The sequence below is a fragment of the Ylistrum balloti genome, unplaced genomic scaffold, assembly GCF_031769215.1.
Source record: "Ylistrum balloti isolate Yb309-2 unplaced genomic scaffold, AGI_CSIRO_Ybal_v1 Utg370072, whole genome shotgun sequence".
Classification (NCBI taxonomy): Eukaryota; Metazoa; Mollusca; class Bivalvia; order Pectinida; family Pectinidae; genus Ylistrum; species Ylistrum balloti.
In genome coordinates, this window is record NW_026782113.1 from 77,659 (window position 1) to 91,340 (window position 13,682).

A 13,682-nucleotide genomic window follows, 5' to 3' on the forward strand; every position below is an offset into this window, starting at 1 on the left:
TTACAAACGAGATACTAATATTGGAAAAAAGAAAACAGAAGCGTTATGTTATATACTTACACTGAAGAAAATTGGTTCGAAATGGCCATACTTGTTCGATAATGTATAGACCAATATAATAGGACTCCATCTTACGAGCAAGGAGACAAGGTATAAAGAACGATAACTCTCAGTAAGTGCAATATGACTGGAATCAGTCATATGCATATCAAAATGCTTTCAATGTGATACGATTCTGTTATTTCTTGTAAGTGGTTAGGAATCTTATTTCGTAATAGAAACACAAAAATAATACATGATGTATTTCGGAAACATGGCACAATATTTTATACAATTCAAAGTGTACTTGTAACTACCATATAAACAAGCTGTCTCCAGGTTTTCAAAGTTTGTGCATGTTTGTGTGGAAAATGTATATAATTTGAAAGATCTTTCAGTGCCTTGGCAATTGAAAAAATATACTGAAACTTCAAAAACGTACATTTGACTGACATTAAACAGATTTTGATAAAAACGTGATTTAAGTGGAACAAGGAATAAAGCTTTCTTTTAATTATCCTTCCTGAATCGATAACAAGCGATATACATATTCCTAAATCACAGGTAATTTACAGACAATGGGGTGCTTTGTTCGATGTTCCCTACAAGTTGAGTTATTCATGCCCAGATTATGATGACCTCTTCAAAGTGACACTGGCTATTCACGGGGGAATAAACCCAGCAAATAGGCTATAATAGTCTCATTAAATACCCCAACTTTATAGTTTAAATTCCAAATAAGGCAAACGTAGTGACATATTCAGTTTTGTATATGCAATACACCACATTGAAACTATCAACTTAGTGTCATATCGAATTTACCATATACACTTGTACAATTATTATCTTAATCAACACTTATATGTCATCAATCAGAAGATCTATCAATTCATTTATCTTATTTTCAAGCTTTCATGTCCGCTGATGTTTGTAGATAAATATTCCACTAGGATTGATTTCATCAGCCAAAAGAAATTGCCAGTAATAGGTAAGCCGTATTGGTAACTGATTCATTAGTATTGGTTATGCTGTTTCCGCCTCCAGTTTTAATGGATATGATTTTCTACTTTCACCATCGTTCCTAGTATACGAGTTAATTATCCATTAACGTTCAGTTCCTAGTTTTCCTTTTTGACAGTTTGAAACATCATTATTTAAGTACACAGAATCAACTACAATACACAGATAACAAACAAAACATTTAGCTTTGCCTTTTAATTGAAATCCAAAACACACATACACATGATTGGAACAAATAGTGTTCAATTTAAATATCTACATGTGAAATTTAAAATGTACTTCCTATACTGCAGAGTACACAGTGCTGAGAACGATACGGAGTTATATGAAACATGAAACACTCCAAGAATAATGTCAATGACAGTGCACCTACAAAGCAAATTACAGGAAAGAGTGCTAACTGAAGAACATAGGTTTATCTTTGATATTATCTCTTGTTTGGCGGATTTTCAATTAATTAAAAATCAAATTGTTCCTTTATGAGATAAATGCACATAACTTTCATAATATGACGTGCACAGGAAATCATTTTACGGTAAACAACCTTGTGATAATAATAAATTTTTATACAATATCAACAAGAAAAACTTGCGTACAAACTTCATCATCTATTATCCTTATAGATTCGTATCCAAGACTAACCGGATTGACCAAAATTTTCATGGCGGTTTCGTCGATGAAGCAGAAATCGCTTACTCTTCTGGAACATGGTCTTCACAAAGCTTCGCCGTTTTCATACATTACGTTCATTATTAATCGTGGTAAACATATTAGGAAAAGTTATGTGGGTTTTTGTGGAATGAATCAAATCTTATTGGAATGTAACCTTAAAAGGGGGAGTATTTTTATAGTTTGCAACAAATATGACACAATAATAAGAAAAAAGCTACCAGGAATGTAAGGAAAATAGTCCGGATTTTAAGTTTTGGCCTTAAAATAATTGCAGAACAACGAATAAAGTTACTAAATGAAAATCACCCACGTTTTTATTGACAATCTTGTGAATGAATAATGATAAATTAATGAACAGGTGTAATGTGAGTTTGATCTTCCAAAATATATTCGAATATTACGGTTAATCATGAGATAAGACTGTTTTAGATTAACAAAGAGTGCTTCTCTAATAAGAAATTGTAATCAGTAGTGACATATCCGTTATACCTATACTAATTTTAAACTATAACCTCTTACCGAAAACAGGAACATGGATGTTAGGTATTTAGGAAAGTTGAGCGTTTCATTTACTTTTTGTAATCGTTCCGTATTTCATGTGTAACCAAAAAAGTGGAGACATTTTCTCCATACTTGATAAAGTTAGTAAAATAAGAAACCGTTATCAATATTCCTCGTAATGAATTATGTTGTATAATTGTAAGAATGATGCATTTTGATTAACATTAACTCACATCAGTAAATTGAAGAGAGAATCGCGTTCGCTGAATAAATCGGGGGCTCTGGGTTTCTAATCAAGAGAGATCACAGCAGAAAAAAATAATAAAAAAAAGGTTGAATATCTTGATATTATAGAAAAAGAAATATTTGTTTGTTTGTAATCATAACCAAGATCTGAACTGGATATAACATGTCCTTCTGTGTATGTTAAGAACCATTCTGGTGTATGGATCTCAGCTAAGGAATGCGTTTCGATTTTAAAAACGCAAATTCGTAGCTCACCTAAAATCAGCATATGTGACGTTCTTCATAAAAAAATGTTTTATAGTAAAAAAGGTTGTGCTTTAATGTGATCGCAGCGCATGTTTTGTAAAACAACTTTGTGTCATATCTAACTTATATGTAAGCAAGGACTCCGTGGGACTTTGAGGAATGGTAAGTACATGCTATATACAAATTGAGTTTAAGTAATTGTAAGCAAAACAGTAATTGTACCCTTGTTCTGGTAGGTATAAAGGACAAACGTGAAACTGTTGTTACATACATAGATATATGACAAATCAATAAAACTCTCATTCAGGCAACTTCAATATCAACAATCACAATGTTATCAGTTAATCTCAGCGTACAAATTAGGCGCTTCGACACATGTAAAAAATGCAGAAAAAAAACATATTTTATGGTATCATTGCCAATATAGATTGGCAGACAAGCTATTAATATGAAGCCAAGCAAATATACCATCTTAACCTGAACAATCAAATACAAATACAATAATATATTGGACAAAATTGTATAAACCATTCTCTCTTCCTCTTTCCAATCCATGCTTAGCATAAAGAGTCCACACTTAGCATAAACAAAATAATCTCAAGGAATATAAATATAGAGATTTGTAAATATTTTATAATATATACATACCTAACTACACTCTTAAGTTTGTACACACACAAAAAACACCATCCATTATAAAAAAGGAATCAGGGAGGCATCTTATTTAGTTAAATATATTGAAAAAAGGATACAAGATAATTCAAACATCTTGAAATCGAACATAAAAAGCGTATGTACTAAAAACGTGATAATAGTAAACGATGAAAAAACAAATAATGATTGTTTTAAAATTTTATTTACATTCTGTTTAACATTACCGGATATCCATCCCATCAATTCCTACAGCAGATGTGTGCGTCGATTCTAGGATATAATTGATTGATTAGATTTCAGTCATTTCGTAATTTTTACTCCTTATGAGTTCCCATATATGGATAAGCTTCTAAAGTAAAAAATAAAACATATAGATTGAAAGGGGTAAATATTATATTTTGATGTTATAACGAAAACTAACGTACTTGTTACTTATTCTTCATCAAGAACTTTTGATTTTTATAAAGTAGCTTCATGCAAAACAATGCTCCTTCGAAGTTGAAAATGGAGATAATTAATGAAATTAACTAGACAAATGTTACAATACTTCAAAAGTAGAAATTGGAACAAGCTTTAGGTTCAAATATGAATTAAGTTATTCCATGCAAAATAATTTGCATTGCTTCAATGTGAAATATTTACAAATTAATTCTATTAAAATTGAAAGTGAAAAATAACTTGTACATACTCGTAAGCATCGTCATAAATCAATTTTTCTTTGTTATCAAGGAATAGGTACCGACCAAAGAAGGACAGACATAAAATGACACGACACCATTATCACAGAAGTCATTAAAATGAAAATGACCGATTATCTCATAAATCATAACACAAGTCTTCTCTTTGTGCAGGTATGGAAAGCGAAACTGCACACCGAACGCGTCTGCATCGTTTCAATTTCAACAATTGGTTATATTTCAACTCGCCTTAAAGGTTATATTTATGTACGTCATTTACATAAATGTTCCACACCTCTAGGCCTTTTACCTCTGTTTTTCAATGTTGCAGTAATGACTTAGCAATAAGTATTTAACATAGCTAGAAATTAAAGAATCACGCCTGGTCTTCTTTATAGATAATAGTGTTTTCCCCAAAAAGAGGCGGGATTATGAAAATATTGAAATTTATCATTTGTAAGGAAGTTTACAACCTTAAGTTTGAAATACTAAATACATTTACGTAAGAATATACATTACGAAGACTTCTGTTGACACCCAGAGACAAATATCACATACGTTGTACAACCTAATAACCTGCCAACGTCTAAACGCATCACTTCCCTGCTACAACGAAGCACCTGTTTCCTTCTGCCAGGAAGAGTCTGCCATTACACAAAGTGACCGACCCATTAATACCATCAATTGGATTTGATGTATTCTAGCCGATTCAAGTCGTGTACAGTCGATTAGCTTGCATCCAAAACTGAAAATGATAAGAGAAATGTAATGCATTTTGAATATGTATGTCATCGTATGATCGCTTATGTTTATAAAACACAAGGCGGATATTTGTTGGTAGAATAAATTCATTGACAATTGTAGAAAAGATACTCTAGTGACAGGCACATTTCGACACAAGTTTAGAATTAGATAGTAATGGTGTAAACTGCATCTTACTTCTAGCTCATATCAGTGATGCTAGGAGGCTTAAAATTGTTATGCATAGGATGCACTTTTTGTGTCTAAGAATTTCCCTTAAATCTCAAGAGAACGTCATTATAACATATGAAGATATGTTGACACGAAAAGGCAAACGTGTGAAGTACGTTTAGGCTGGAAAAGTACATGACTCATTCATACTGGTAACATAGTCTAACATTTAATCATTATAAAATTGCAAACAACAAATATAATAATATTTATTGAAGCATTGATAAGCAAATCAAACAACATACACTCAACAATCTTCCGAGACGCCCCCTTTTCCCCATCGTATGCCCACCATATCTACTATCCTCTAATCCGAACGCCTTCTCTATATCAAATATCCATGACTTGCGCTTCGTCCGCTGCTGACCTTCAAACATTCACTTATGTCGTTTTTTTTAGAATGAATTCTTCCCTTAAATATGCTTCTGTCCGTTCTCTATCAAAATTGTGCTATGAAATATGCCTCTTATCTGTTCTCTCATACGCCTTCTTTTCCCACCGGTATCTCCATTTTACCTTGACATATATCCCAACATCTTTTTTCACAACTCCAGCCCAAGTACCCTCTCTAACATGCCCTACTCTTCCATATCCTGTTTCCCTCTTATACACTCAAATAAAACAAATATAACATTACTTGGCGTTTTCTCATTTTCCGCCTCGTTCTCGTCGTCGAATACATTTGTATCGTCTACGCCATTTAAATGTATACTGTTCGTATCAACACCATTGCCATTTGCCCCTTCATTTGATTCCTCGGATATTTTGGATTCTAGAACTCGAGAGTGGTGGGACGATTCCGAACGCCTCGCCAGATTTTTATGATGGGCGGCATAGTACTTTAGGAAAGATGTGATGCTCCTGCGTCCTTGCTGGAAGTATGATCGAATCGTATTGGAGTGTTATATAATATATTGGATAATATGAGACCAAATCATGAGATTATTTCTGGTACAAATGCGAAATCTTCAATATACCTTTGTGTAAAAACAATTCCCAAAGAGGTGGTAAATCAGTTCATTCAAAACTAATTGAATTAAAAATACATGAAAAAGTTAACAAAATGCGAAAAAAATTTCATCGAAGTCAACTAGGCAGATAATAATTGATGGTAATTGAGTTAAGTTCATGTCCAACATGAGATGAGATGTAGCTATATTTCGTTAAAATATTTACTGTAAAAAATTTCGGCAAAGACGAATGGAATAAGACTTTCATTTATTGCAGACACTGAAAAATTAAACTTAAACTGAGGAACTCTTCTTTAAAAAATCAATAGCTACTAATGTAACGCCTGACACGATACATTCTGTACAAAAACTTGATACTATTAGATAATTCAATTATGGCACCACATCTACAGACAGATTTCCTCCGTGTACATTATTTTTCTGAAGGCAATGAAGATATAAACTTCTTTCTGTGAACATTACTTAAAATAACATATTGTAACAGTCGATGCAAGGGTCCATATGGTTTCTTTATAACAACTCAGAAAATTGCTTGACTCAATGATCGAACAGAATAGTATGTGTTCTGAAGGCAAGGAGAATATTAACGTCTTTTGATTGGAGAACTTTAGTTTATTGGGAACTTGGTTTGAAAAAAGAAAAGTAAAATAAATCAATAAATAACATCATTTTATTTGAATGAATAGAAATCCACATTTTCGAGGAAACGTTTTCTGTCTGATGATTCTCTAAGTAAATCTGATGTTCATAGAGGACGCCATTAATTCTCTATTAGATGTTAAGTAAACTTTTAGCAACTACAGTTTCTATGAGATTATTTTCACTGTAGTTGTCATTAATACAAACAGTCTTACCAAGTAGTGGAATGTTTAATGCAGTTTGTGTTTGGTGAACTTCTATATAGTATGTCATCTTAAGGTATGAAAATGAACATCAAGCATCATCAAGCCGATTCACTTACAAAGAAAAATTCATCAGAAAATTGACATGACAAAGAACATGCCATGTATTTAAGCAGAAAATGTTTTTTTTTCTAATTATTTTATTGTACTTGGTACTTACTTCTACCACAAAGTCACGATCTCCATTCTCCAGCTTGAAATCGGATGTACCCACATGACCAGTGTTGATACCCACAGTTCGTTCGAGATCTTTGTCCTGGAAATGCAAACAAACGAAATTCAGTGTTTTGTATGTGTTCTGAGATTCAGAAACTGGTTTTACACGCATTGAAATGGTGCAAACGGTGATCAGTATCATTTTATTGTCGAAAAACAAGCAGAGGAAACTTTAAATAACTTCATGAACCACAAAGTCATAAACAATATGAATATTTATATTCGTTTAATAGTAGTAATATTTGGTCACTAAACGAGTATTTTAAAGCTGTTAAAAGCCACTGGTTCATGCTGAGCAGAGAATGCGTTTGTGCGATTAAAAAGCTACTACTAACATATCAAAATTGGTTAGATAATTTGTTTCAAAATTTAATGGAAAATTCGACCAAACACAAATCTTTAAGATAGCAGATGATAGACACTGCTGGTGGACTTTAAGCCCCCGAGGTTTGCCGTAACTTGTATGCCACGTTTAAATTCAATCGAATAGTGTCAGGGTTTAGAAAATACACTTGAACTTGATGCTATTCTAAGATTATCCGATGTATGAAAATTATGAAATTTATTTAATTGTAGAGTTGCTATAACCTCCCCGTCTATATTTTGACTTTTCTTGTGATCACTTTGAATTTTCCTTTGTCGCCGACTGAGCTTCAAAATTTAGTCCCTTAGTATCACTGACGAGTACTATAAGGACGAAACAGCTGAATGATGTAGCATCACTGACGAATACTAGAAGGACGAAACAGCTGAATGATGTAGTATCAATGACGAGTCCTAGAAGGACGAAACAGCTGTATGATGTAGTATCAATGACGAGTCCTAGAAGGACGAAACAGCTGTATGATGCAGTTTATTTCATTATTGGCTTTACTTTATCTTATTCTAAATTATGTAATGTTGCTATTCACTTGTGTGTCTTTTGTACAGTCTTTGACAACTGTACCTGGTATTGTAAAAAATGAATAACACGTTAAAGCATAAACGTGAAAGAGAGTTCATTACCAAACACATTACTATATCCTCAAAATACTTTGAACTATTAAAGAATCAACAGTGTCGTAATATTATAAACGTTGTGCTATCAACTAGTCATTTAAATCAGCAGAAGTCGGTCCCAAATGGACAATCATACCAACGGCTGAATTGAAGAACACCATGCTCACAGCATATCATCACCATTCTCTGATACACGAGACTCAAATAAACTAGATACACCAAGTTAAAAGGCGTATCATGACTCAATTTTAGTATTTTTTTTAGAATACTGTAAGTTATTTTTACCAATATTTTAAATTTCCAGTGTTATGTCATTAGCTCGAATGAAAAAAACAAATCTACAAGTGATGAAAAAGAATGTAAATTAGATCAATTTTATTTTCAATGGAATAATTTTGCCAATTTCATTTTAACCTGCGAAAACATGAAAAATTCCTGGAAAAATAACAATAATTACAGTATAAACTAATGATTTTATCTGTTGTATTGATATATACCTGTACAAATATCCGCTTCACATTGGTGAGAAGTGCGCTTTGCAGTGTATCAAAGAAAGACATGAGGCCGTCTATGTTTTTTCGCTGATATCCTATATACCTCTGTTGGAGAAACACTCCCGTGTTTTCTACAAAGTGTATGAGTTCATGATACTCAATCTGAAAACCAAATAAAAGAACAATTGAATCGGACGGCGTGTTATGGCTATTAAAATTCACCTCACGTGTTGTGTTTTTGTTAAAATTTCTGTCTATGTTAATTTTTTTCAGTTTTGTTAAATTCTTATTCACGTACCAATTTCACTTCCTTTTTGTGTATACCAATATTTTATATTCAACAGCAAACTGTAGACTTCATATTTCATTTGCAGAGCAAATTTAGTGTATAATTACCAAATACACGTCCAACCACTTCCCGTCGGTGAAAAAAACTTTACATAAACATTTACGTTTTGTCATTTCAAACTTACTATGATCACAAAAGAGCTTCATTCTGATGAACGTTTATAGAATCTTAGAAATAATGTAACAGTGAAACTGTCCGACTAAATATGTATTATACGCGATGAAAAACACAACGACAATGTTTTATTGTTTTGGGAAACACGATCACACTTCTAAATATGTCTGAAAAGATTACACTTGCTTCAAGTGCTAGTTGTTTCATTTATTTTTGAAGGTGTGAGGAATTTTTAATGAACACTTACAAAACTTTTGATTTACAAATTTCATTGACCAACATTTTCACGTCACGGATTCAACAAATTAAAGTCAACTTTAGTGTACAAGAAGAAATAATTGTCTTGAAAACGTACTGTGTAACAGTCACATTCTATAAAAAAAACGAAAATCTTTCATTTCTGTAGATCATATCCAATATCATATATTTCTCTACCTCTCCATCATCATCCTCATCTAAAAGTTCAAACGCCTTATGGACATCGTACTCCTTTCCAAACAATATTTCAGCACTTTGTTCAGAAAATTCATCCTGAAAAACAAAATAATTGAATGAATGATTTAATTCATGGAAAGGTGCTTGTATTTGGGATTATTTTACGTACTTAATACGAACAACATATTACTATGTAAATATCCAAAACCAGTTTGAACTTTGAAGTGTATCTGAAGTCTCAAAGGAGCATGTTTTTCAGGCCAAATGTATTTTTTTTCACTGTTAATACATATTCTTTGTGAAGTCGAATCTTTCTCGACTTTAAACATCAGTCATTTGCTTGTATACAGAGAAGAAGGCAATGTCTGAGATTATTGGAAATTTCACTGCAAATCCTGTGATCTGGTCTGTCAAAAATGAAAAAAAAAACCAAAATGTGTCTTTTTCATTCAGAGGAATTGCAAATATCATTGATATCTTTGGCGTAAACCTCATATTTTACGGCGAACGTGTCATGAAAATAAATGTTTTGTCAAAACTAACAATTACAAAACATATTTCATATCTACACATTTAAAACAATAACGATCCCATGCAAGAATACGTTGTATTTAATAATGAATTAAACCTCCATCCGCTCTATAAAGACGAGTGGTAACATGCAATGTTTGGAAAAGCATTGGCTGGTTTGTTCAGTAAGTCATACAAAGTAAAACTATAATATATAATCAAAAACATTTCTTACATCTTTGTAAAGACCAGTAAAATAAGAAGGCAATATTGTAAAATATCTAAAAACTTATCACAACAGTTGTAACTGTAATTGTTGAATCAAGCAACTAAACTTGTATTAAGACTATTAAGAGCGAGATAGATATTACTTACATCTGCAAACGCAGCTTCAAGTTCAGACTTGTTAATAGTGCCTCCTCCGTCCATGTCATGTTTCTGTAGCACCTACATCGAGATCAAAATCGTTTAGCTGTATATCAATGTCATGTTTCTGTAGCACCTACATCGAGATCAAAATCATACAGCTGCATATCAAATACGTTAACGCATAACTGAACCTGTCAGCTATTGTGACGTATTTTAGGATCATTCGGCTATGCTTTAATACTTAGTATTCACCAATACATTGCGATGTTACTAATACTTTACAGAAACTTTCAAATACTCATTATTACACTGTGATCTCACACAAAGTGAATAAAACATCTACAATGTACCATATTGCCACAAGTTTATATAACAGGTGAAACTGTCCGACCGCATGGAATCAAGAGGAAAGGTGATTTATTTGTCCCAAAATTAGGTAATGTAGTTAGGTATTTCGATTCCTGACCAAAATGATATAACAAATATTTTTATCACTCGTTGAATTCATACCATCAGTTAGATACATCACATTTTTTTCTGAATAATTTAAAAAATTGACAAAACGACGAAGGTCATAATCAGTACTCGTTAGAAAGCAATTTAGATTCTTATACGACCCGAAGAGCCAGAAAGGTCAGAAGAGTTCTAAACAAAGTGAATATTTATCTCAATTGACTCTAAAATGCCGAACATACAAGTGGTAGTACAGAACAATGGCTGTTTAAAGTCTGTAATAACTACCTTTATATCCCACGTGAAAATCATCTGGTCTGTGCTTAATATGAAAAGGTAAACTCAACTAATTACAACAGTCTCTTATTATAACAGAGAACGCCCATAATTAAATACAAACATGGCGTCTTTAATACAAAAATCCGGCTGGGAAATTATTTTTGCTTAAGTTGTCTCTTTTACCCTCAGAAATTCGTTGACTGCTATCGTCACGCGTCTGTGCTCTCTGTGTACTGTCTCCTGTTGTTTCTTTTCTTCTTTCTTCTTCCTATAAAGTGTTTAAATCAAAATATAAGATGTATATGGACAAAACATTATCATAACTGTGCTCGCAGTTGATGGATGGCTGTAACAGATATTTAACATGTATTAAGATAAAAGGTTTTTATGTAATGTAACGAGTCAGTCATGCCAAGAATCTTGATTTTGAAAGACCAAAACCAATTATACACAATTAGGCTCCGACGAAAACTTGCATATGGAATTTGATAATGGTGTAAACACAACTTATAGATATAGCAAAAACTGTGTGAAGATTTTAAGGACAGACGAATCATGGGTTACGGACGAATCATGGATTACGGACGAATCATAAATTACGGACGAATCATGGTTACGGACGAAGGGGTATTGGAACAGCACAATGTAAGATAATAGTGATCTAAGTAGGAGAGTCTCAACGCACTGTTATATATTTCCAATTATTTGGTGCAAGTTTCCATTGTTTACGGCTGCCGTTGCGAAGAATCAGCAGTATACACTTTAATACTGCTCAATGCACTTTTCATCTGAGAAGATATCACTTTGAGAGTATCTTCATGTCGCACCTAAAAAAATTGTTCAGATATACAAATTGATGGGTTAAGATTTAAACCTTACCTAGCAAGTTTTGTATTAGGTAGCTCTGCCAACTGCGTTCCTATTCTTTGTTCCATCAGAAACCGGAACATCTCGTGTTCAGAATCCGCGTACTGAAACAGAAATGTATACTTAGTATTTCAAAACTATAAATAACAACAACCATCATGATATTACATATGCTTACTAAGGTAGAAAAATGTTTAAATCGGAAAAAGTTGTCCAAGGGTAGCTCCCACATAAACAATATTACTACGTAATGCAACAGCGACAAAAAAGATTATGTACCAACAAAATCAACGCATTAGCGTAACTTATTGGATATCAGGGAAGACATATTGTGTTTATATCAAGCCGTTTTGAATTAATGAATTATTTTTACAAATAAAACTAAGATCTTATTTCAAATGTCGTGGACAGCTTCTACAGATGAGGAAAAACATTTCTGAACTCTATATTTTTAAGACTCCAACAGGTTTAGCAAAAAACATGTCGCATTTGGACAGAATACAGGCATTTCTACAGAAAATAAAGACAATTAATGGATTGTTCGTTTCCCCCGTTAAGCTCCGCTCTTCCCGCGCTTGGGGCATAGATCTAACTGGTAAAGAAAATTGATTCTTATAATCAAAGATGCTTAAAATGATGCTCTCTCGCGCCTGTTGAGACCCTCTTCTCCAACATTTATACAAATTCGGTTTCCTTCACTTAGGCATGCTTCATGCTAAAATGGGACGAAAATCAGGCTTTCCTACGGAAGAAGAATGATTCTAAAGTATTTGCTAAATTGTTGTGCCGTTCCTGAGACCCCTTGCAGCCTAGAACCACCATTTATACAAATTTTGTTTCCCTGTCCCGAAGGATGTTCCTGACAAATTTTGTCTAAGTCCGTTCAGTAGTTCATGACTAGAAATGAAGTTTCTTGATAAGTTGGCGGACGATGGACAGAAGCTCATCGAACCTTCGGATCAGGTGAGCTATTAAAAAATATCGACCACATGTTAAGCAGTAACAACAAAGCAAATTAAACTATAATAGAAAATATTAATTGTGGTTCCGTGATCATAACAATAAGTACATGTAACCGTTTGGACGTTTACAGCGGCCACTGCTGTCATACTGTAAAATATCATTTTCATTCTATATTTAAAATGTCAGCGAATTCTGCAGTTATATGGCTTTTTGAAACGATAATAATAATGAGTAATTATGAAAAATTGCAAGATTTGATCCGCCCTTCCCAAGCTGATACGGTGAAGTATGTTTACAAAAACACGGAAGTCGATAGCAATTAGTTCAATCTCGTACTGATATAAGAAAAACATTTACATCATTAATTGTAGATAAGAATAGAACACGCTTAGTATAGACATATCACTGAGTACACTGTTAAAGAGTAACATCCTGTGTACCTATCTCATCTGACGAGAACAGATAAACCTCAGTAGGATATGCAATAGTGATCGGCGACCGAGTGGAATGCTATGGAGACTCGTTGATGCATTAATAACTCGACAGCCGTCAGGAATTGTTAAAATAGAGCTGAATATTATATATCAACCCATTATGTAACAATGACACTTTATAATGTCACAACTGACACTGAAAAATTTTAAAATTTTGTCTCAACTCATCAGAGTGGAAGAATTTTTTATATCACGAGTTTTATCCTAACCACCATCAGCACTGTTCCTGCAGAAACACAT

The 13,682-nt window shown here is 33.0% G+C and overlaps 1 protein-coding gene across 3 annotated transcripts in view; it reads right to left on the reverse strand.

Moving 5' to 3' along the window:
* Positions 1–1,239: 1,239 nt before the first annotated feature.
* Positions 1,240–13,682, reverse strand: part of LOC132549645 (uncharacterized) — a 50,338-nt gene continuing 37,895 nt past the window's right edge. For all 3 annotated transcript variants that reach the window (XM_060213598.1, XM_060213597.1, XM_060213599.1), the window contains 8 exons: positions 11,998–12,089; positions 11,302–11,386; positions 10,393–10,464; positions 9,508–9,603; positions 8,613–8,771; positions 7,061–7,156; positions 5,665–5,899; positions 1,240–4,800 (listed from right to left, as the gene is read on the reverse strand). In XM_060213598.1, coding sequence (XP_060069581.1) covers positions 4,784–4,800; positions 5,665–5,899; positions 7,061–7,156; positions 8,613–8,771; positions 9,508–9,603; positions 10,393–10,464; positions 11,302–11,386; positions 11,998–12,089 — 852 coding nt within the window. In that variant the 3' untranslated portion in view covers positions 1,240–4,783. The remainder of the gene's footprint in view (positions 4,801–5,664; positions 5,900–7,060; positions 7,157–8,612; positions 8,772–9,507; positions 9,604–10,392; positions 10,465–11,301; positions 11,387–11,997; positions 12,090–13,682) is intronic.